General features: G+C 44.3%; 1 protein-coding gene across 1 annotated transcript in view; it reads right to left on the reverse strand.

Annotated features, from left to right (window-relative positions):
* Positions 1-26020, reverse strand: part of LOC147678390 (beta-galactoside alpha-2,6-sialyltransferase 1-like) — a 110255-nt gene that overhangs the window by 61437 nt on the left and 22798 nt on the right. The window contains exons 2-3 of the mRNA XM_086945985.1: positions 21200-22047; positions 20373-20470 (exon numbers count right to left, since the gene is read on the reverse strand). Coding sequence (XP_086802111.1) covers positions 20373-20470; positions 21200-22010 — 909 coding nt within the window. The 5' untranslated portion in view covers positions 22011-22047. The remainder of the gene's footprint in view (positions 1-20372; positions 20471-21199; positions 22048-26020) is intronic.

Here is a 26020-nt window from a genome sequence, read left to right on the forward strand (position 1 = left end):
ATTTCTTGAGCCACCCTGGGATGCTTTGCCTACTAGTGACTTGGACAACAGCTCTACAATATGCATACAAGATGCAGTCTCTCCCTCAGCAAATGCTGTGGGAATTGGATGGAATCCCCTTTTCTCTATTAATCTACTTCGGGGTGTGCCTCTGGGATGGTCATCTGCCATTTTGGACAACAACAATGTTGTGTCTGCCACCCAGAACACATGAAATAATTGGCCTTTTCCGTGTGGTACCAATTCTGCTTGTTTTGTAAACTTAATTTTACCAAACCATTTTTGTTTTATTTTGCTAGGCCCCATGGCTTTTCGAGTGCTTAGGATTCCAAACAATATAATGATTTTCAAGCTTTTTATGAACATTTTTAAATGGAAGCTTGCTTTAAGACAATGTTAAGAGTGGTTTTTACCTTTTTTTCCATTTTTTATGATAAGCTGATATGCTGGCTCTTTAGATAGCTATTATAAATCAACCCTCAGGATGAGGAGTGGGTGTTATATTCCCGAGTTAGGCCCATGTTGCAAGGCAGATTATTCCTTATTTTGTCCTAGAAAATAACATTTCAGCAGTGACCTTTTGCCCACATTTTCATGTATGAAAATGTTGGATTAGTTTCTCTGAAACTACTTTGTTTACACATCCAGCTTCGCACAACATTATCACAATGCCTAGAACATCATGTACTAGGCCTCTCTACGCACTAGGTACAAAAGTCGTCCTATCTTCATCCACGGGGCAACAGCACTATCCACATATCCATAACATCACTAATCAAGTGCGCACATCGTGAAGTCTGCTTTTTATTATAAATAATAGGCCTCCCAATAGATTGTCAGTGGAGGCCCTTCTGCTGACATTGAAGGTCCCTACATGTTGAGAAATCATCTTGCACCGGTCTGACATTCCATGAGGGGTGTCCAACTCGAGATCAAGACGGGGTCCTTCACTCTATCCGATCAGGTAATGGGGTTGGATCGTCCCTTGGGGGGATTCTTGGCTCTACACCTACACACACTCAAGGTACACTTAGAATAGGGTCTGCATCGTAGGAGTATGTTAGATTACTGCATTACATATGTTCCTGCATATATTTATTGCTTTAGCACCACAGCAGAAATGTCTCTTCTGTATATTCTGTTGGTGTTTGTAATCTCCTTTATTTGCTTCTGTGTCCTAATCATGGCAGTGCACATATTTTATGCAAAAATAACATTGGTTTAATAAATATTATTGAAAATGTCCCACTGAGTATGCTCTGTAATTTGTCTGAGAACAAGTGAGCAAAAATGACTGAGCAAAGGGTTCTGTACTGTTTCCACGATTCCTGAAGAATCAGGGTTGTCATATTCAGTGGTTGCCAAAAACGGTTTGCTCCCTGGTTGATTAGGGGGGCTTACAGTGGCACTGCGAGCTAGGCCAACATATCCTGTGGGGTTGTCCGGAATCAATCTTGACACAAAGCTCCTAGTTTTTGTTGTCCAAGCAATGAGCAGATCCTACGGATTAGTAGGAACTACACAACACTTTCATAGCTGGCCCATGACAAGGTCAGCCAATGAGCAGAGGCAGCGAGAACTTCCTTCCGTTACTTCTTAGCCCTAAGCCTCCAGGAAACAACTGGGGCTTCTGCTTCTCACTCCCTCCACCCGATTTCACTGCCGTGGCAGGTGAGTATTTAATGAATGTTGAATGCATGTGTGTATTTATGAATCTATCTATATATGCACATGTATGCTGTAAATTGGTGTGTGTATGTGCTTGTGAATGGTGGATGTATGTGTGCGCACTTGTGAATGGGTGTGAGTGAGTGTACATGTGGATGGGTGTGTGTGAGTGAACATGTGGATGGGTGTGTGTGATGTGTGTGCAAGTGGAAGAGAGAGTGCATGTGCACCACAGCTGCACATTACAAGCCGCCACTGACTTGAACAGCAACTGGTATCATTCATGACTACAGTAAGTCTTTCCAAGGGATAGATGTGGCTGTGTGGATGGCTGGAGATTGAAAGTGAAGTGACAGAAGAGGAAGAGGCACATTGAAGAATGAGCTGGAGAGCTTCGAGAGTCAGGTGAAGGTAAATTAGGGACATCAATAGTCATGAGGTCATTGTCCATGTGCACATCTTCAAGGTAGGTGTCCTTGTCATCAGGTGGCATTATGCAGGACCCACCATTCAAACTTTGAAAGTATAGCACATTCTAAGTCATGCTGTGGCATGCTTCCACATGGTGGGTGGGCATCAAGACTAAGGATGGACGGTGAGCACCGCTCCGTCAACGGAGTTTGCTGCGTTTTTCTAACTCTGCACTCTGCTGGGAGCATGGAGTCCAGCAAAAAAACGTAGGGGCATATTATCAAGGGGGGTTATCTCCGCTTTTTTGGCTTTAAAAGCCAAGAAAGCGGAGATAAAATTATCTCCCTATTACCTAGCTGTCGCTAACACCAGTTAGCGACAGCTAGTAGGAGATAGCGACCATCTTGGGCCCCGCTTTGCATGTCAGTGATATTTATCACTAATGAGATGCAAAGTGGTTGCTAACATCGCTATCTCCTATTACCAACTTTTGGAGATATTCGCGCTAAGCGCGAATATCTCCAAAAGCTAACACCTGCCCCTGAGCAGTTCTTAGCCATGTTATCCAATGGAAGGTGGATAACATGGCTAAGAGCATTAGCTCGGTAATGCATGAATATCGCTGACTTTTCAGCGATATTCATGCTTTGCGGCGATTTTTATCGCATTTGCGTTAAACCTTGGTAATACCAAGGTTTATTTGCGGTAAAAATCGCCGCAGCTCAGCGGTAACTTTTTCCCGCTAACCAAGCAATAGCGATAATTATCGCTATTGCTTGGTAATATGCCCCGTAGTTTCCGCTGCATGGCAGAGTTTTCCCCCACACCTACCCCTACCCTAACAACAGATAATCCCTTGCGCTGTTGTTATTGACTCTGCAGCCCCGGAGACCTTCCTCGCAGCTCCAGCAACCTCTGTGGTCAGGTAGCAGAAATATCCCTGTCTTCCACCAAGCAACAATATGCATGAAAATCAAATAACAAGTGACAAGGCTTTTATGAAGTCTCAGGGTACTTTACCAGAAGGCAAAACAGCCGTATGTAGTGACTGTCCTTGAAGCTACAGGAAACTCCTTGGTTTTTCACTTTTTTGTCCAGAAGGTTTTACACTTTGCATTGATGGGGACGCAATCCAAAGCTCATGAATTTCGAAAATTCAGGGCTTCGGAATTTGAACTTAGGTTCCTGGCAAGTTATTGTCATTCGCAGAGAAGCTAATGGGAGTTGCCTGTTTTTAGAAGAGGGCGGAAAGGGACGAAGGCCTGCGTTTCACCAGATCCACCCCAAAGCAATCATCCCTTCCTTCGGGAGCCAGGATTAGGACGAGTTCAAGATCGGTAATCATACACTGCTTTTTGAAGTCATGCAAACTGCATTAGTCCTTCTTCGAGCCTTAGGGTAAGTGACAAGCTAGAAACATAATATATAATACTAAAACAGTGCTATTTGACAAATACCAAAAAATACTGCATTAAGTAGCAAGAGTAGAAAACACAGCAGTATTACAGAACACATCTGCCCCAGCATGAGAAATGCCCCCGCCCTCGAAGTGTCCAGTATCAGCAGCATAAACAAACAAAACTGTGCACTAATGAAATATTATATGACCCACACTCTCATCTGACCCCCATGTGATATGCGGTGCGCGCGTGCATTAAATTAGCGCTGCGGCGGCAATTAAACATGGGACACGGCTTTAGTTTGCAACCGCGTCGTCCCGACTGACGGAGCCGGGCGACGCCCCTTTATTTTATAGCCGGCGCGTGACGACACAAGCCGGCGCTAGATGGAGTCCTCCGAGCGCGGGTACACTGCACCGCTACCCGGCCGGAGGACACTGGGGCATATTACCAACAACTAGCGATAATTTTTGTCTCTAACTTGTTTAGAGACAAAAATTATCGCCGCACATCAGCGATTTTTATTGCAGATAAACCTTGCTATTAGCAAGGTTTATCGCAAATGCGATGAAAAACGGCCGCAATGCTTGAATATCGCTGAAAAGTCAGCGATATTCATGCATTATCGAGCAAATGCTCTTAGCCATGTTATCCACCTCCCATTGGATAACATGGCTAAGAACTGCTCAGGGCAGGTGTTAGCTTTTGGAGATATTCACGCTTAGCGCGAATATCTCCAAAAGTTGGTAATAGGAGATAGCGATGTTAGCGACTGTTTCCAGTCGCTAACATCTTGGCACGCCCACTTTGCATGTCATTAGTGATAAATATCACTAACATGCAAAGCGGGGCCCAAGATGGTCGCTATCTCCTATTAGCTGTCACTAACTGGTGTTAGCGACAGCTTGGTAATAGGGAGATAATTTTATCTCCGCTTTCTTGGCTTTTAAAGCCAAAAAAGCGGAGATAAACCCCCTTGATAATATGCCCCTACATTCCTTCCAACCTTTATTAAACAACAAACAAAATACTGACAGCGTAGATCTGTTACCAGTTTTTAGGAGAGTCCAGTCCTTGGTTCATCACACCATGAACCCTGCCAGGTGGGAGGACGGAGCCGGGTTGCGTCTCAGGTCGTATCTGTCTTCTCCCCCGGAAGATGGCAATGATGGGGTCATTTCTTGTGAGACTTCACCCTCTGGAGGTGTTGGCTGGGTTCTGTCTGGCATTCCAAACAGCACAGGGGTACCATGGCCGGACATGTCTGGAGTCTCTGCAGGGATCATCCCATGGTTACCACCCGGTCCTTCCTCTTCTGGTTGAAGACGTGGTCTGGGGTCCAGGTTGTCCGCTAACGGCTGTTCAGGAGTTCCAGCATGTACCCTTTTGAAGAAAGAGATGTTGTGTGTGATTTCTTCTGTTCCTCTTCTGGCTGTTATCAGGGTGCTGGTGCGGCGGATGACAGTCCATGGCTGGTGTTCGAATGGAAGCCGGAACTTACTCCTGGGGTACCTGTCCTTGACGTAGACTCATAGTCTCTGTTCGCCATCTGCTCAAAGTGTGCGTTTAGGGCATAAAGCAGCGTCATATATGTTTTGGGTGTGGCCTCTACTAGGGTTTTGTAGATACAGTGGATTTCTTTGCCTCCCAGATGGAGGAGTAGGGCCCTGCGCCTTTCCCGGACTATGCCTGCCCCTTCAAAGTAAATCTGGAGATGGTCAGTCCAGTCCCTCCACCGCGGGGCGAGGGAAGAGGGGGCGCCATCGACTACAAAGAGCTCAATAGCCGGGATTGACGCCATCCTAGCACAGTCGCAGTCACTCTTCGCGGCACGTGCTCGGCCGCCCTACTGGGCTTAGTAGCAGTCACCTGGCCGAGGGTGACGAAAGCACAGCCCGATCCTCCCTCTGTAACCTGGGGTGCAGGCCTCACTGAGACGTCCTCCTTCCCTGAAAAGTGGGGTGCCCAAGAGGCTGGGATCTGGCCGGGCGTGCAGGGAAAATTCCTCACCTCTCCAGGCAATCTCTGGGGCTGGGGGGTCTTCAACAAACAGGAGCAGGCCAGCCAGGTGCAACACAGCAGGTCTCTGCAGAGGATGCAGCTCCCCTGTGGTTATATGGCCCAGATCAAAGGCTCTAAACCACTGCTGGGGACAAAGCACTCAAAATAATGCACTCAGGCTCTTTACTGCCTCATTGCCAGTGTGATATGCGGTGCGCACGTGCATTAAATTAGCACTGCGGCCGCAATTAAACAAGGGACACGGCTTTAGTTTGCAACCCATGTGGTCCCGAATGCCGGAGCCGGGCCACGCCCATTTGTTTTATAGCCGGCGCGTGACGACACACGCCGGCGCTAGATGGAGTCCTCCGAGCGCGGTAGACTGCACCGCTACCCGGCCGGAGGACACTACACCCCACCCGATTCACTTAAGTCACCAACTACGGGTGATGACTGAGTAAGTCATGGAGCTGCTCCGGGCCTCTGAGTGGGACAGTTGGAGCTGCTGCGGAGACGGTAGAATGGCTCGAGGGCTGTAGGTTTGGGGATAGTCGCTTTTGCCGTTGGCTTGCAGTCGGCCCAGTCCTGGTCAAGATGGGGCTCACAGGAGCATGCGCAAGAAGGCGCTGCTAAGGCATGTCAGAGCATGGGCAGAAAAGAAACACTAATCACTGAGAGCCTATGCTGCATACAATCGTGCCAAGTGGGTAGAGTGGAACTTCGAGGAATTCTACTGGGATTGTGGGGCAACTCTGCGTAATTCAGCATATTTCGAATTCGCAGACTCTGCCCACCCCTGTTCAAGACATTGGTAATAAGATATTGATTGTGATCAAATGGAGGATTGCCAGAGCTTAATGTGAGCTCTAGTAGCAGGTGGGGTCCACCAGTACTCATGTTTGGGAACTGTCACTCATTTCTCCTCATTAGACTTTGATCCAGAGTAAGAGAGAAAATAACAAAATAAAATGAGGAAAGGAGAGGGAAGAGAAAGAGAAAAAACAGCTGCAAAGAAAGAAAGCAGCCATGAAAAATAATCTAAAAGAGTGAGATAAGTGGGCAGAAAGAGTTTGTTGTTAGATGAAAGCAGTGTAAGGTGGAATCAAGACTATGCAGCGTTGGTATTCGGCACTGCAACATTCAATAGTGCGGGCTACTACTTCTGTGCAAAACGTTCACACTGACGCTTATTCTTTTACAAATTAAGCACCCTTATGGGATCTTTCCAAGTCATGTTACTATGACAGAGATTAAATTAACCTGCTCTTCTTTTATAAGCACAGTCTGGTATTCCTCAACAAAAACCTTAGTTGCACTTTTGAGCAGCTTAATAGAGTTGATGAGAAGTGTTGTAGAATCCTTGCCCTTACCTTTCTCTCAAACCGTCGTTCAGCTGAAACCAGCAATACTGTGAGGAGTGTTACGAAAGTTCTCCTAGAGTACGGTATAACACACTAGGTCTGGGCTTCCAGGTCGGTGTTCCAATTCTTCCATGTGACCATGAAACACTCAACCAAACCATTCAATTGAGGTTACTTTGTCATGCCAGGAGGCCATGAACTTAGCACAAACACATAATGTTTTCCAGCTATAGGGAGAAACTTTTTCTGATTTCACAACCTTTGGAGCTTTGTTTGTTGAGAACATGTGATTCAGAGCAGGTGTTACAACAGCAGCGCCAGTACTAGGAGGCAGGGGAACCAGGCATGATTACCAGAAGATATTGGTGTGAGGGGGTCATGCAAAGGAATCAACAGCAACATATTTGACCCCACAACAGTAGGGATCTGAGACATCTGCAAAGGCTTATTAGGTTTACCTTTACTCAGGTATACTAACAAGTGTGACAATTGCCAAACATGTACTCTACCAATCAATCAAGAAAAGGGAACAAGACTTGTTGATGAACAAAACTCTTTGTAGCCAAAATTCTGCTTAACCCTTCATGTGCAAGCGACACCACCTGTTCCTTCTGGACTTGGAAATGACCAAATTAGTACCTCTCAGCAAAAGGCTAGACCAATACTGAGCAAACTCGCCATGCATTTTTCAGAAACCGTTCAGTTCCTGGAGGTCACACCGCCTGTACATTAATTTTACCCTGTCCAGTTTCAAAGAAAAACGTCTTGACTGACTGAGAAAGCTGGAAGACATTCTGACCATGGTGAGGGTCCTCGAGCAGTGGATCCGGGTTGATCTGTGGCATCAACCACTCTTGCCACCCAGTATCAAAGGAGGACAGGGGCAGAACCTGCTATGGAAACTGTCTTCCCAACTCCAGAGACTGCCTGCCCCTTCAAAGGGGTTGCAAAGCATGTGGCAGAAATACCATTTACAGACACTTTGCTGATCATTTCAATATCCTGGACGCCTGTGCGAAAAAGAAAGATGGACTCTTGGCAAACATTGCAATATGAGGCACAGAATGAATAATGGGATCATTCAGCAGCTCTCCTGCATGTTCTTCCAAAGGCATGAAGAAGTTCTCTCTCAGCAATAGTCGTGTTACTGAAGAAGATGATATCACAAGATTGGTACTGGACTTTGACAGCACTGGCATTAAACTTCCTCCCTTGGTTGACAATCCTCAAAGTAGTGATACTGAGGTTGCCAAGCTGCAAATTAATGTTATGACTTGTTGCTGAGTCTGGTCCTTTTCAATTTAGTGGATGATTGTCAGAATTGTATTTATTTATGTGTTTTTATATAGCGCTAACATTACCCAAAGGTGTTAGAGAGCTTTACAATAGAATCAGTTGCATTACATAAGGATTTCATGGCACATGAATAACAGAAAAGATACAAACAGATAAACTCTAAACTCACATAAGAATGGTAGTACGACAAAAATCTATTACACATGCTAGTGGTTGAGTTAAATATATACAAGTTGCAAACTCACTCAAGATTAATTTTAAATAAGTGATTAGGGTTGGACAATTATATATTACATATTTACAGAGCCTGATCGTCTTGCCGTTGTTCAGCCAGGCCTTCAGGGTGCTGCTGCACTCATGGGCGGTGATCTTGGGACTGGAGGGATCCCCAAGCTGGAGATGGCCGTAGGGGTAGAAGCCCGGTGGTGGTGGGCAGAGGTGGCAATCAGGATCCCGGGGCTGATCTTAAGTTTGTGCTGGGCTCCAGCTGTGGGAAGGGGGGATACGTGGATCCATGCCACAAAGTCAGGTCTCCCACCAGGCTCAGGCACCCACAGCACCACTGTGTCCTGACCTCCACAGCCCAGGGTCTGCCCTCGATGCACCACTGGCAGGGCTCTCCTGCCACTCCATCGCTCCTGCCGTTCGTCTCAGGCTCCGGGCCGCTCTCGAAAGCAGGCCTCCGGTGTCAATGGGTCTCTCTCGGCCGCTAGACACAGCCCTTCTCCGACATCTTGAGGGCCGCAAACATCTCCGTGCCCATCGGCTGCTGAAAGCCAAAATCAGCAATGTTCGATGCTCTGGATCCGGCACGCAGCACTGAAGCGTCCAGAGGGGTTCCATCAGAGCTCACAGGTGCTCCCCAGGCCCTTATCTCCGGCAGGGTGGCATTGGAAGGAGGATTTTGGTGGGAGCTCACCCTGTGAACCTTCCGTTGGAGCACCGGAAGGATCTGATAATTTCCAACGAGCTGAGCACTTTACTAACTACTGGATGTCTGGCACACCTTCTGATCATTGTAACCCAAAGATAAAGTACAGCTGAGTACCTTTCTTGCTACTGGCTGCCACAAATATTAGCTCTGGCCCAAGATCTCATAGTGCCAAAGCTTCTGGAAATTTGCAATACATCCCTCAGGGAGGCAGAAGTTCTTATCACCTGGAAGATAGCTTTTATAATTTCCCTTGCCAAGAAATCCTCCATAGGCCCAAATATTCTCTCTAACTTTAGACCCATCTCATTATTGCCATTTCAGACCAATTTAATACAAAGATATGTAAATTCTTCGTTAACAGCATATCTGGAAGGCAACTAGCTGCTAGATGAGGCTCAATCTAGTTTTTGTTCTTTTCATAGTACTAAGACTGTGCTCTAAGCCGTAGTTAAGGACTTCAGAATCATATCGAACCAGGGCGGACAGTCACTTTTCACATCCTTTCAGCATTTTACATGGTCTCACATGATGGATTTTGGGGTTGCTGATCTGGCATTGGGATGAATTCATCTTTTGTGAGTGATCTAATTGTGTTTTCTTGTCCCTCGTTCATTTAGGTAATTTTAATCTCTCTTGCGGTGTTCCTCAGTTATCATCCCTTAGTGCCACTCTGTTTGGCATATATATGGCTCTCCTCGTTGCTTTGATTAGATCTTATGGATTCTGCGCATGGATGGTAGCTGAGTGGATGAATGGCAGTTTTTTGAAGGAGAACTCTGACAAGACCAAGATTTTCCTTTTTGGATCCAATTGTCCTAACTGGTAGCTCGACGAATTCAGACCTTTACCTACTCCAAACAGTGGCACAATGCAACGTGATTTGGCTCCCCTGCAGAATGTGAAAAGGGCCCCCCGGGTCTCTCATATCTCACAGCTATTCATCTGCCTTGGGGCACTAAGGGCCCCCCGATTGACTTGGGGGATTCTGAACGGTTATGGACCCCACTCCGCTGGGCTTGCATTACATCCCTGACTTCTATTACTTGCATTACAAATCTAGGTGTGTTGCCGGATTCTAGTCTATCTTTCACCGTGCAGCTTATGGCCAGGGTAGCCAAATGCTTAGTTCTTTTATGTTCTAATCGCAAAGCCCTCTCTTATGTGCCCCTTATCAGTAGATAAACAGCTGTTGATGCCTTAATCTCCTCCAGTCTGGACTAAACTAATTCCTTGGTCCTGCGTCTTCTATTTTTTCTAAACAGGTTGCAAATGGTGCATTTTGGACTTGGCCCTTTTTTTAGGGTCATCCCTGAACTTTTTGCCTTCCTCCTGTATTTTTTCCACCCTGTTATTGGCTGTTTTATGACTCTGGGCACTTTACCACTGCTTATCAGTGCTAAAGTGCATATGCTCTCCCTATTGTAAATTGATGTACGGGTTACTGACTCCATGATTGGTCTATTTGATTTACTGTCAGACCCTAGTGCAGTGCACTGCGTGTGCCCAGGGCTTGTAAATCAAATGCTGCTGGTGGGCTTGCAGCACTGATTGTGCCACCCACCGGAGCAGCTTGTAAAGTGTGTATCAGACCTGCCATTGCTGAGCCTGTGTGCAGTCTAGTACTGCCAAGTTGACTGGGCAAGTACACCCACTTGCTAGTCCCTAAACCTTCCCTTTTCTACATATTAGTCACCTCTAAGGAAGGCCCAAGGGCAGGGTGCATTGCATGTAAATGGTAGGACTTGCCCTGATGTGTGTGGCATGTCCTTATAGTGAATTACAGCCATTTTCGTTTTTCACTATTGCACGGCTATCTGTTCCCCATAGACCAGAATGGGCAGTTTGATTATAACCTCATATAATCCTAACTGACCTAGGGAACTAGGTAGAAATTCGAGTTTAGTAAGCCTGAACTCAGAATGATAAAATACATCTTTTAGTGAAGTTGGTTTTAACATTCTGTGTTTGAAAATACCACTTTTACAAAGTAGGTATTTTCTTGCCTAACTGTCCAAGCCTGCCTCTGCTAGGTTGTGTATTTCTTGTCTGGAGTTTGATTGACAGGGGCTCGGGGATTCCAGGAGACAGGGTGAGGCAGCACAGGGCTGAATAGAGCTATCTGCATGTAGATGGGTGAGAGGAGTTGCACCTGGGACCTGAATAGGGCTGTGCCTGCCTTCCACAATGCTGGCCCCACCTCCTGTAGTGTGTCTGATGTCCCTGGCCCACACTGCCCTTTAGTCAAAACCACCTTTCCTGGCTGTTTATTCGGACAAAGTTGTCCTTCGCACTAGGCCTTCTTTCCTTCCCAAAGTGATTACCTCTTTCCACATAGGACAGACCATCACCTTGCCAACCTTCTTTCCGCCCCGTATCTTTCTGACGAGTTGAAGAGGCTCCACCCTCCTGATAAAAAATGTGCACTTTCATTCTATCTGGATCACACAAAACAATTCTGGGTGGATGATCAGCTCTTTATTGGCTACGTGGGCGCCAAGAAAGGTTGGGCTGTGCTAAACCGAACCATCTCACGATGGGTCGTTCTTTGCATGCAAATCTGCTACTCCTTAGCGAAACAGTAACCTCCAGTGGGATTGCGCGCCCATTCCACCAGGGCGACAGCAGCCACTACTACTTTGGGATGTGGAGTCCCCCTCAATGAAATCTGCCATGCAGCTACGTGGACTTAATTGCACTTGTTTACCAAGCACTACTGCCTGGGTAGCCATGTCTGGAGAGACTGATTCTTTAGCCATTCAGTTCTCCAGGACTTTCTGATGTGAACTTGGTTCGCAGATCCACCTCCGGGGTCGGTATTGCTGGGGTATCTATTCTAAGGTGAGGAATCCATAACTAATTGTCTCTTTCAGATTAACAAGTTACTTACCTTCGGTAACAATATATCTGTAACAGACATAGATTTGTTATGGATTCCTCACCACCCCACCTATCCTCCCCGTTCTGCGAACTGACTTCTAGGGTAAGGGGCTTCCTTTCAGGGCCCTAGTTTTGTGCACCAGTGGTCAATATTCAACAGTCTTTATGCTGGCGCCCCCCTTTACCTTATTGAAAGGTTACAAGTTGTGCAAAACGCAGCTGCAAGACTGATCGGAAATATCCCTTTCCGCCACTCTGTAGCAGCCTACCGGAAAGAATTGCACTGGCTTCCCATCTCCCGTCGCATCCAGTTCAAAACTCTGATCCTTGCCTTCCGTGCTCTCAACGGACTAGGCCCGGTCTACTTGAGTAAGAGACTCAAACTATCTTTATCTGTCAGATCGTTGAGATCTAACAGCCTACGTCTCCTGGTGGTACCTAGATTTCGCCGTGCCAGGAGCGGGGGCAGAACGTTTGGAGTTGTTGCTGCCAAGCTTTGGAACAGCCTCTCACTGGATCTTAGGTTCATTGAGTCGGAGCTAGTGTTCCGCCGCAAACTCAAGACCTGGCTGTTTACTACCTCATAAAGCAGCTTTCCTCTCTCTGTTGGTATGTAATCTGTAGCGCCGGGACACCCCCTCTGGGGGTAGCTGTGCGCTCTATAAGCTTCTTAAATAATAATAAATAATAATAATGTCTGGCATGGCTCTGCGCTTCTGGCATGGAATGTCGTGTAAAGAACTGACGTCAGCGCTCAGGGGCGGCATCTAAGTAGATTTTCATCGTCATTCCGGCAACCGCAACGCCAACGACGAATGCGGAGTCAACCGACGCCACCCACCGACGCCAGGGCTACTGCTGAAGAATGATTTTCCAGATCCAGTCTCACATCCGGGGTAAATTCTAAGGTGAGGAATCCATAACTTATCTATGTCTCTTACATCTATATTGTTACCGAAGGTAAGTAACTTGTTCGATAGTGTTTGAGCGATGGAGGAGGAATGAGGTTGGTTGGGCTGAATAGTTTTTCAAAAGGATCATAAGGCAGTGGTGTACGTGTAGGGAGGAAACGCTTTCAAATATCAACGAGTCCTCCAAGCAGACTATGTGTTTTCAGAGACTTACGTCTTGGATGGGTCTTGCTAGATTCATCTTGTTTTTCTGTGTTGGGAAACTTTTCGTATTATGGCTAAAATACAGAACTGAAAATTTTGAATTTTTTAACACTTTTGTTTCTTGCTAGGGTAAACGTGTCACATATTTTAAATGAAGAGGGGTGGTTGTTATTTTGAGTTTAGCTTCAGTCTTATCACTGAATTAAAACATTTATGGAATGGAATGGTTGACCTAAAAAGTACATGTAACTTAATCTAAATGCAATTGCCAACATGGTTTAGGAAAGGAAACTAAATCTGAATGTAATTCTCAACCTTCTTTTGAAAAAGACGAAGAAACAAATGATTTCAGAACGCAGGCATCATGAGTAGAGCAATTCCTACTGTCTACCAAGTACCCTGTACCCTCATTGCCATACCTACAAACTCATCCTAAATAGATTCTGAAATAGGCTGTAAATAGTACCCCTGAAGAGTCTGTGGTGCTCTTATCCATTTTGTTTGCTCTCAGTGCTCCCACAATAACAGTAGTACCCCTGAAGAGTCTGTGGTGCTCTTATCCATTTTGTTTGCTCTCAGTGCTCCCACAATAACAGTAGTACCCCTGAAGAGTCTGTGGTGCTCTTATCCATTTTGTTTGCTCTCAGTGCTCCCACAATAACAGTAGTACCCCTGAAGAGTCTGTGGTGCTCTTATCCATTTTGTTTGCTCTCAGTGCTCCCACAATAACAGTAGTACCCCTGAAGAGTCTGTGGTGCTCTTATCCATTTTGTTTGCTCTCAGTGCTCCCACAATAACAGTAGTACCCCTGAAGAGTCTGTGGTGCTCTTATCCATTTTGTTTGCTCTCAGTGCTCCCACAATAACAGTAGTACCCCTGAAGAGTCTGTGGTGCTCTTATCCATTTTGTTTGCTCTCAGTGCTCCCACAATAACAGTAGCATGGCACCCTGCACTTACTCAGCATGTGGCATAGGAATTCTCTCAGAAAGGAGCAGCATTTTTTTATGCTCTAAAATGTAGTATGTTGACTATGACTACTCCAAGAAAGCAGCAGCGTTATATTGTGTTCAGCTTGCTGCCTATACGGTGTCCTCTAGAGCAACAGCATATTATCGTTCACTCAAATTCAGCATGTTGCCTACGGCTTCTCCCTTGGAAGTGACTGCAGTACTCTGTGTACTCGTGAGCAGCTTGTTGCCTATCTCCCAGATGCGTCACGTTGTAAATAGCCCGCACCATGGCGCATCATTTGCACCGCCACTGCATCACAAAAGTGACGCCTTGGCGGCGCAAAAGAGGCACAAAGGGCTTGTAAATCTGCCCCAAAGTTTGAACTGCAACGCGAATCAGAACAGCAATATGCACACAAAAAGCACTGAAACAAACGTCCACAAGACCTGCCTGTTCCAGTCTAAAACCAGGGGAGTGACCTCGTCCCAAGGGATGGCCATGGTAGAGTGAGGCAAACCCCGGCCTCATACTGATGTTAGCATGGAAACAGAAAGCAGCGGAGTAAAGCATTGAATACATAACATGACGAATAGCTACAGGATAGATAAAAAGCCCCCCCCCAAGCTGCAACACCTTTTTGTTGCATAATATCCAATAGAAAATCATTCCTACAAAAGAATTAATGAGTCTGGTTCATGAACATCTCTACAATATGTTATTTTCTATACGTAGTAAAAAGTAATTACAGTAAAAGTTTTGTATTTTGAAATAATTGGAGAAGGCACATGTTCTCAAGTGCTTCGTTTATTTTAGGTTATGTCTTAGGTAAGATTTGTTTGTACATTTGCAATTGTAATTTATGCGTTTGTTGTTGAATCCTTGTGAAAGCTTTACTTTTCTGCCATGTCCGCTCTAGTTGCCTAGTTTAAATTTGGCTCGTCACTAGGTCACTTCTTTCATTTCTGGGTGAAAGGTAATAGATGCTATTATAACGGAAGCAAACTGGTAGTGGGGAGACTGTCTTTTCTGCACAAAGCTTTCTCTGCTACACTTTGCTTCGTATTTTTAAATGGTATACTACTCCTATAAGACCATTTGCACATATGACAAACTTGTCCAAGGGAGTTCGGAGCTGTAGGCATTTTGTTGAAAATAGTGTTTGTAGTAAAGGGGCCAGTAGCCATGGAAGGATACAAATCACGACATGGCCGTCATGAGGAGGGACTAACAAGCCTAAAACCAACTGGAAGGCAGTATTGAGCACCTAAGCCAATGAAAAAGATGGGCGGAGAGTGGGTGGAGCTTCCACAGAGCTTCCACACCATACTGAATACTGCATGCTTCGCAAAGCAAGCAGCACATGCGCGCTGCCGCTATCGGATCGACCTAAAAAAAGGACCTCAAGTTTCATGAGTGGGGATGGGGGAAAGCAGCACGCAGAGGGGGGTGCAACTGGGATAGAACACCACAGATCAGAGAGGGCGAGCAACATGGATTGTGGGGTGAGGAACAGAAACATACGGATGAGAGAGAGCAGTACGAGTTGTGGGTGAGAGCACATGGACGAAAGAGAGCAATATGGAACAGGAGAGAAGAGACACTCACAAGGGATACAGGAGGAAAACATGCATTTGTGGAGTGCAGTGAGGCGAGGGCAGTCGGGAGAGAAAAGCTCGCAAACAAGAGAGTGCCACGTGGAGCAGGATGGGGAGAAGAAGACATGAGTGAGATAACTGAAAAACACATGCACGCAAGTGGAATCCTAAGCAAAAGAAAAATAGCTCTCTAAAATTGAGCACTGGAAGGACACAAATAAATACGTTATGTTCCAGGGGATGGACAAACTCAAAATTTACAAAGCAATCCACTGAATAAGAACAAGGCAAATAAGAGTGATAATACTGCCAACCAATGGCAAGCAATGAGCGGGCTTTAAACCCACTATAAGATCTGGTAAGCTGACAATAGGCCATTTTCACCTGGCAGCTTGGGCTGTCTGGTGGGCTCCTCCTACAAACGGCTAAAAAGACTTTTGCAGATTTTGAAGTCACATTAGGCATGCCTTCATTCAGTGCCTTTGCTTTCATTCTGAAATTCCATTCATCTGTTTTCCAAATATTCAAAATTGATGATGTTGTAAATTAAATAGGCAAAGTGTGCATAATATGAATTAGCTGCCTGCACCTTTCAATTTTAGCACGAGATGGCATTAATGCTCTATAAGAAAAATAAAGGTAATATCTTACAAATACCATGAATTTTGGTAAATTCGCTTCGGCTGGCAAGAGATAAGGTCCCGAAACCTAAAACATTACACAATCTTCTAATAAAAATACAGAACAAGCTTCAACATCTGCTGGAGGCCACCACACTTACAAGCCAATGGCCGCCCTCTCTATATAGGACCACTCTCGAGGAGTTAATATTGCAAATGCACCTTACTTGGGGCACTTCAAATAAAACATCTTTTGATATTCAATTTGCAGAACGGCTGTTTCAAACCCCATAACTCACAAAAATATGATTAAACGTGAATATATTCCCATCATTCACGGTATTTCAAACATGCATGTAAATTACAGATTTCAACCAATAGGGAAGACTCACATTTTTTCTTTACATTTGATATCGAAAGTGTTGGAATAGCATAATTTTGCTCCACCCTGCCATATTGATAAGGCCAGGTATATGTGTGTACTTTTGGCCTCATATATTCGCATAATATAATCATCATCAAAAGAAGATGGGAGTATTGTACCAGGCGCTGGAACTCTTCATGGGAAATGGAAATAATGATGTTGATTAATGTGATGTCGTGTGTTTTCGGACTGTCTATGTGGTTCCTACTAGTGAACTTATTTTGTATTCTGATTAGAGGCCTTTAGATCTCTCCTGACTTCTGATCGCGTGGCTTTATGCTCTGCATGATCCTTTGTCTCCAGAACTTTTACAGAAGTTCTTATGCTGACACGTTTCTTTGCTTTTGGATTAGTATAGCTTCCTTTATTCTTAACTTAGTGTAGGGATAGCTAGATTCTGAAATTCTTTCGCATGTATGGGGAGAAGATCGAAACCGTTCGTCCACTCATCATATTTTTGGGCATATTATCAAGGGGGTTTATCTCCGCTTTTTTGGCTTTAAAAGCCAAGAAAGCGGAGATAAAATTATCTCCCTATTACCTAGCTGTCGCTAACACCAGTTAGCGACTGCTAGTAGGAGATAGCGACCATCTTGGGCCCCACTTTGCATGTCAGTGATATTTATCACTAATGATATGCAAAGTGGGCGTGCCAAGATGTTAGCGACTGGAAACAGTCGCTAACATCGCTATCTCCTATTACCAACTTTTGGAGATATTCGCGCTAAGCGTGAAGATCTCCAAAAGCTAACACCTGCCCTGAGCAGTTCTTAGCCATGTTATCCAATCGGCGGTGAATAACATGGCTAAGAGCATTAGCTCGGTAATGCATGAATATCGCTGACTTTTCAGCGATATTCATGCATTGCGGCCGATTTTTGTCGCATTTGCGATAAACCTTGGTAATACCAAGGTTTATCTGCGATAAAAATCGCCGCAGCTCAGCGGTAAATTTTTGTCTCTAACCAAGCAATAGCTATAATTATCGCTATTGCTTGGTAATATGCCCCTTTATTCTTAATTTTCTGCATTGCAATTACAGAACTTTTGATGTGTTCTTTGTTGCTAAGGACTACTATTGTATGTCGATTTGGTCTTCCTTTGATAATTCTGTGTATCTAGAGTATGTTTTGGCATTGATTTATATTACTGTGGCTTTAAGCTTCTGATAAATTTTCAAACTCGAGATACGGACTCAGACTCTCAATATGTAGTCACATTGGTCACACTGTCGATGGAACTACAATTTGTGGGTAACCCCTTTCATTCTCAGGCTACAGCAAAGGTCTGTTGACTTAAAGAATTGTAAAGGTTGGCCCAGAGCTTCATCAGTACATAAGAGATAACATGTCTAAAGGGCCAGTGATGTCATCTTGGTTAATAATGACATCACACAAACTGCTCAGCCATCTACTTATTGTTATTGTCATTTTACCAGAACCATTAAAGCAAAATATAGAACCATACATTTATACCGGCCATAAAGTAAGCTTTTAAAAGATCATTTTGAGTTTTACGAGTTTGCAAGGTCGAAATGGGGAATAATATGCAGTTCTGGTTTCCCAGCACGTTAAGACCATTTGTTTCACCCCCTTTATGACATGATTTTGACATAACAGGGGGGGATCTGCACAGGGAAATGCCACGGGATTGAGCACACATTATGCTGCACGTGAATTGTGAAATTGGGACCAAAGACTGTATGCACCCAGTTTCAGATTATGCAAAGGACTCAGAATGAGCAGATTTATAAAATATTTGCTTACGTTTCTTGCAAATATACAATTTTGCTATTGTATGCATTGTTTAGCATTTGGCTGTGGAGTACATTTGTATTTTAAATTGCATATACCATACGCCTTCCTCAATTTGTCAAAGACACTTACACATAGATTCATCATCGGCATGTTTTGCGAGTCTGTAATAGCGATTATTAAGGAATCGCTATTACAGACTCGCAAAACGGGATTCATGTAGAATCGCAATAATTATTGCGATTTCTACAGCTTCCTTATTTGCGATTAGCTAATTGCTAATCACAAATAAGGAATAACTCCCTATTCATTCCTATGGGCCTAAAGGCCCATAGGAATGTATGGGAAGACATATCAATGTACGATTCGCTATTAGAGATTCGCATGTTGAGTTTGCGATTTCAAGGGTGCAGGGGTGTCCAAAGGACACCCTGTTGCACCCCTGAAATGATATTGGATGCTGGTGTTACGCACACACATGTCCCAAGGACATGTGTGTGTGTAACATACAACTTAGAAAAATGCACTTAAGTGCATTTTTCTACGTTTCCGCTATTTACCACGAGGTTTGACTTCGCGGTAAATAGCGGCCTAAAATTGCGAATTCGCAATTTTTAAATGTTTCATGAATTGCATTAAAGGAATCTCAAATAGAGATTCCTTAAATGCAATTCCTCGCTAATTTGCGAATTCTATAATAGCGAATTTTGCATTTGGGATGATGAATCCCAAATGCAAAAATTGCGCTCGCAAAGGGCCAGATTCTCAAAATCTGGCCCTTTGCGAGCCGATTTCACTTTGATGAATCTAGCTGTTAGAGACATCCTAAGGATTTTGGGGGCCCCGGGCCAAACATAATTGCGGCCCGCCCGCTCTAACCAACTCTGAATGTATTATCCATTTTCAGCTCATTCATGCCCTCCACTATTATGGATGGATCATAGACCACCCTCTTGGTTGCCAGCTTACCCCTGGGCCCAGCACTAGAACAAACCAACACAAGTGGCCTGTGCAAACCTGCTGCAAGTGGCGCACATGGACTGGTGCCTCACCGTATGAGCCTGTGCACACCGAGGGTGCTCTTTCTTTACTGCACTTCCACGCATGCTCTGTGAGCAACGGGGAGTCTGAGTAAGATGGAACTAGGCTGTGATTGCGCTGGCCCAGCAGCAGCTCCACTTGGACAGAGCTATCTTGGAGGAAGCATACAATGCTGCTCTGCACTATGTACTGCCTACTATCGGACCCTACCTCGGCACAAGCGGTCTCCAGGTGGACTGTCCCAGAAGAGCAGAAAGACTAGTGGTCCAACCAAGCCTATCCAACATGTGTGCGTGGTGCAGCTGGTCTACCAGGACCATTCAGGCAGAGGGTCCTGATGGGTGCTTCTGTTCATTGCTCTGCCTGTGTTGCATGGGACTGGTATTCAGAGTCAGGTGGCTTCAGGCTATTATCACACTGGTCTGACAGCAGCTCCACGGGGATGCAGTCACAGAGAGAGCACGCAATGCCAATCTTTACTGCACAGCAAGTGGCACAAGCTGCATAAAGGCAAAGGCCTGTGACGTTGGGTCTATGCACTTTAAAAGGGTAAAGTACTTTCAGAATCCAACCAGAATCTAATACGTATTTTTCTTTATCCCTCTATATATCTCAGGTGGGGGTCATGCTGGCTGTGAAGCCTGGGTAGGCTAAAAAAAAAAGTCAGTAACTAAACTGGTTAGTTGAAAGCTACAGACCGTCTGAGGATGCTGTGATATTTAATAATGTGGCTCCCATTAAGGTAGGTGCTCTGGCCAGAGCCTACTTTGCCTATTCCCTAAAAGGTCTCTCCTGACGCTGCCGGTTGGTTGTTTTGCCACAGCTACATAAAGCTTTATGATAAAGTAGGAGTTACCTGAATACGGCATGAAATGATGATTTGTGGTTCTACTCCTGTCACTTCAGCGGCCTTGCCACCTTACCTGGGAGTTGATTAAACGGAGAGTCGTCTTCGTTCCCACGTCATCTGCATATCGAAGCACGGGGGCGCTGTTAAACCTCAAAACTGCATCATGGGCATCTGGAATGGTGGGGTGGGATTGAAAGGAAAGCAGGATGGTAAATGGGGAGGCAAGATTATGACATTTCTGAATAGAGTACTTTTAGAATCACACTTGTCATATCCATGGGAGGGTAAAGAGCGTTCAAATTGGGGACCCAAGATAAGTACTAGTAAACAATGATGACAGTAGTATTAATAAGAATGATAACTGTAATAATAAATTTGTTATTAGTATTATTATTGTTGTTATCTTTTTATTGTGCTTCATACTGCAGCTCTGCCATTACTAAGCACTACTCAGATGACATACATAGGGAAGTATAGATTTCCTATCTTGACGATATGTTGGTAGTCAATATCGTGGAGTTGATGAACTTGCTGGCAATAGTAAATCTTCTATATTCTGCTAGAATACCTTTTTCCCTTTTGGATGTGCTATCCTTTTGCATCTGAGAGCTCTGTTCTTCGTGGATTCGTTTTACCATCGCCCCTATTAACAGGAGCTCTGTTTATAATGTGCAGGTGGAATGTTAACTGCAGGGATATGGGTGGTAAATACACCTGCAGGAAATTCTAACGCATTTAACTCAGCATGACAGAGGGATCAGACCAGAAGCACACTCTTTGACTTTGTAGTTAAACCTAGATTGAGTTTTTGGCTGCAAAATATTAGGCTGTATGGCCCAGACCTGTTCTCACAACTGGGAGCATTCATAGGGGATTCCAGTACTCATCTGCTCATCTTACCTATTTCCTTGCCCAGACTGGACCTCTGGATGGACCCAGCTGATGAGACCACAGCACAATTCTTCAGGGGACCCAACTCTTCTGCGAGGTTTTGGACAGGGAGGTATTTAGCCCACTCCACTGTGTCGATTGGTCCTTGGTGTGACTGGAGGGTCTCCACACTTGCTCTTTCTCTTAGCATGCAAAGCAGCTCATGCCCAGTAGGCTGGTTTCTGTTACCTCCCCGCCTGCGATCCCCCTGCACTACGTTGTACTTGTTCATAGCTCTGTAGCTGAGAAAGACCTTCTGCAAACGTTTGTTCAGTTGGTTGGATGACATCTTCTCGTCCCACACTGCCCAGTGGGAGGACCTCCTGGGGGCATTGTGCCCATAGCTGGCAATTACTGGTTCATGTTGCGACCCTGACAAAACACTCATAAGCGCATGGGAAAAATGAGTTACTCCATTAAACCAGCCACCACCCCAACTAACAGGAGTTTTACTTGTCTTTTTCTCAGGAACAGCAGGGTAGTGATGTTTAGGTGCAGAGGTCCCACTTGAAAAGACATTAATGGATCCACTGGCAGAAGCAACACTTAAGTTGCCTTCAGATGTGTTCTGGATGTTGCGTAGGATCTTCATGATGGAGACTGCCACAGGTTTGATGTGATGCTGTTGGTGGGCTTTCCTCAACGCGCTATCCTGGAGCATGAGTCCCGTCTTCAGGCACACCAAGCACATGACGGCCAAGCACAAACAGGAAAAGGTGGCACAGAGGCACCCACTGCTGGCCCGCCGTGGAGCACTCAGGAACCATCTTAGGAGATCCATTGCTGGACAAGATGCAAGTCAGAGGCCCTCGAGAAACCTGTTGACAAAAGATGAAATGCTCAGTAGTGGACCTCAGAGGCTCTGCCTTACAGTGCTTCACCTCAAAGGTCTCAACTGTAATAGACAACAAGACGTCACCCAAGAGTAAGGAATCTAATGCACTCAATACTTTAATAAGAGACTTTCCTAAACAGTATGACATCTCTAGGCTCACTCAGCAGGACCTATTTGCATTTACTTGGCATCATACTCTACAACAGGTTGCAAGCATATACTTCGGCTGGAGGTAAAATTCTGGAGGAAAAGGTCTTAGTGACTGCAATCCTCCTCTTTTTTGCATGGGAGGTGCAGTCAGGGCTGGTGAATGGGATGGGCTTTTACTATAGATACGTTTGAGGTCTGAATGTTTTAGAGAACATTTTACTATGGATATGAGTAAGATCAAAGGTACAAGGTTTGGATAGCAGGGACATCAGTCACTCACACAGGGCTAAGATGTCAAGAGCTCTTTTTCAAGGGAAATAGTTATAAGGGTTTCTTCTTGAATGGAAAGGACCTTAAGTCTCCCCCACAAGGTACCACCAGGCAATGACAAAATTATAGCCCCCTATCCCCTTCAGAATGTGATGAGGGACACAAGTCTCCCATATGTCACACATATTCATTTTCCTGGGGCTGAAAGGGGCCCCCTTCCAAATTTGGGGGCCTCCTGCATAGTTGGGGACCTCCTTGTGCCACAGACGCTGCGGGGACCCGAATTATGCCCCTGAAGACCAAATGTCCACTATAAAGGTAAGGGGCATCAAGATTCCATTATAAAGTGTAAGAACTTTCACCCTTCCCTAGTAGTAAGTAACACTGATGGCTCTCAAAACATGGGAAGAAAATAATTAACATGTGTGTGCGCACACACACACACACACACATGCACATGCACACACACACACACACTTACACATACACAAGATACTTCATTGGCAGCCAAGTATACATTATAGTATGATAAAAAGCCTTATCTCAGAAAGGCATGGATGAGGGGTAATTAAAGTTTTTCTCCTACAGAAACCAGTTCAGACAAATACCTGAGATGAGGGGGAATACCACTGAAAGCTGTGCATAAGGCAACCTCCTCGCCATTATCTTTTCCAAGAGAAACACGGAGAAACAAGCATTGGCAAAGAAAATAGGTCTGACTTGACACATGTTTTGCTCTATTTAGAGCTCAACGGAGAGGTATAGTTTTATTCAGACACAGAGGAGAACCCAGTGTAAATCAAGACCATACCCTTGCAAGCTTAGATTGCCACATACATTACACAAAAATTGAACCAGGGAACTCTGAGTAGTTCCTAACTTTAGGTGGAGAGCAGCTCTTGTATATGGAGCACCCTACAACACCACATGCTTAGATAAACTTTGGAAATGAATGGCATATCCTTACACGACGTGGACACCTGTGATTACTTGGGGATGTGTATTGACCGTCACTTGTCTTGCTTTAAACAAAGGGAAAAGAGGACCCTTTTTATCAGCCTGACTACAAGTGCAGTCCTTCGCTATAAGTCCAATACTAGAGGAACCCCATTTAAACTAGTCTTAGAAAACAGATACTTCAGTACATACTGGGCTGAACTATGGAGCCATATACAGGTTAACAAACTTCAGCAGATCAAAAATCGCTTCCTCTGTACACTATTGCACCTTGGTTCTGGTACTCCATTGGACGTTTTACACTCAAAGATGGCTTGTATAGCACTGAGTTTATAATCAGCCTTAAATATCTTCTCTACTGGGGTAGACTCTAGACCAGTCCAACAGCACAAATATACTTGGAATTATGGTGTAACTTGTAATGGTTGAAAAAAATACAATCACAGCAACACTTTAAACACACATGAAAGCGATGTGATGCACGGGCTACCTGAAAATGTCTAACCTAATTAACTAGTCCAACCTCATAACTATTACGGATAACTTTTAGAAAAATGTAATGATTTCTTGCCAGAGCTTCAGCAAGATTGATTGCTGACTAAAGTTTTATGAGAAGCTGAATGCCTCAAAGATCTTTGAACCATATTTGGATTTAGTCTAGCCTGAGTCTAGGAGAGCCGTTTATATGAAGTTTACACTGGGAATATTACTTGTTCTTGGCTATAAAATATTGGGATATGACCAAGGACACTTCTGGCTTATGTACCTGCGAGTTTGGTGGATTACAGACACTGAACCGTTTCATGTTACTTTGCACACAAACTCTGATGTTAAGAAAACAGCTGCTTCAGACTTTCTTTTAGAACTATAGCATTAGGCTGTGCAATGAGGCAATGACCCTTAGCCTACGGCTTTATTTATAAATATTTTTCTGCCAGTGGTTTCTCATATTGCTTTTGCCTGGAGACTCACAAAATGTGCCTACATCTTTCTGCTTTTTCATTAATATTAACATTTTGCAATTAACAGAATATTATATACTATGATATTTTACAATACTATATTGTAAACACCAATATCATTTGGAAACATAAAATAATTATATACTTAACCTCTCTATTCTGTCCCACAATATTTTGCCAATTATGGTATTTTGAACATTATATTAAGGTCAAGCAATATTTTGGAGATAATATTCAGGAGCCATACCTAGGAGAGAAAAGAGGTTATAAGTCAGCAATACTGATAGTTGCAAACTAGACTATTCTTTAAAGCTTACTAAATAGGGCGGACAAAGCATGATTTAAAGAAACTATTAGTCAAACAGTAAATTAAGTTAAGATGTTCCGTACGATGCAGGACTTTCTAGGCAGTATAAAAATGCTATACTCCCATATCCTTGTAAACCATTATCAGCCTTAACTTTCTGGTAGGCCTATATCTAAGGCTCACAAACATAAGGTGTAGTAATGCAGGCGGGGACTGTCCAAATTCCACATTTTGGGTAAATATGTTAACTAACGCCATCAAATGTCCTTCTCCATTTCACTGTGAACACTGATATTCGCAATATGTCCAGTTTACGTTTCCAATTTAAATATATATATATATATATATATATATATATATATATATATATAAATATATATATATATTATTTTTTTATATCTTTTTTTTTTATAGGGCAATCACATTTAAAGCGATTCAGCCGAGATGAGGTAATTACTGCCTTAGAAAAGTCTGCTCAAGGGAAGGGGGTCTAATAGGTATGTTTAAGACATGTATATCCCTGTGTGCACCTATACTGACACAGGGGTGTCTAATGCGTCAGGCAGTAGACACTTGCCCTTATCCTGGTCTAAGAGTATCAATGTTCCGAATTTTAAAAAAGGGCAGAGGGGGATACAAGTTGCTGTCGCCCAATATTCCTCCTGGACTTGTAAGACAAACTAATGGGCAGAGTCAGACTACAGAGGTTGGAACTGTGGGTGACAGAGAATCATCAGATTCTAACAGACTCTCAGTACGGGTTTGGAAGGGATGGGGGAACTATGGAACAATGTGTTAACTTACATCTCCTTATCAGTAAATACACTTTAGCCACAGAGAGACACATTCATTTATGCTTTGACGATTTGAGTAGCAAGTTTGATTTGGTAAATCACGCAAAGTTGTGGCAGTCGTTGGTTAAGATGGGCACCTCTATAGAGATTGTCACATTTCTGTCACACTTGTATGCACAGTTAACTGCATGTGTACGTTATGGACCAAGGGGCAAATGTACTTCACGCCTCAGAGTTACACACGGGTTCTGACAAGAATGTGTCCTTGCCCCCATCCTTTTTCGCTATATATCAATTTGGTGGATGAGTCCATACAAAGGGGTAAGGCGGATGATCCCAGAGTAGGTGAGCGCCCAATCCCTCTCCTCCTGTAAGCAGGCGATGTGGTGCTGAGCTCCAAAACAGGCAATGGCCTTCACAAGAAAATTAACCTAAAGGAAACCTTTACCATGCTATGTGGGAAAGGGAGGGCTAAAAAGAGATCCCACCACATTAAGGGGGAGGAGGTTGCTGCAA

The sequence above is a fragment of the Lissotriton vulgaris genome, chromosome 12 (assembly GCF_964263255.1).
Source record: "Lissotriton vulgaris chromosome 12, aLisVul1.2, whole genome shotgun sequence".
NCBI lineage: Eukaryota > Metazoa > Chordata > Amphibia > Caudata > Salamandridae > Lissotriton > Lissotriton vulgaris.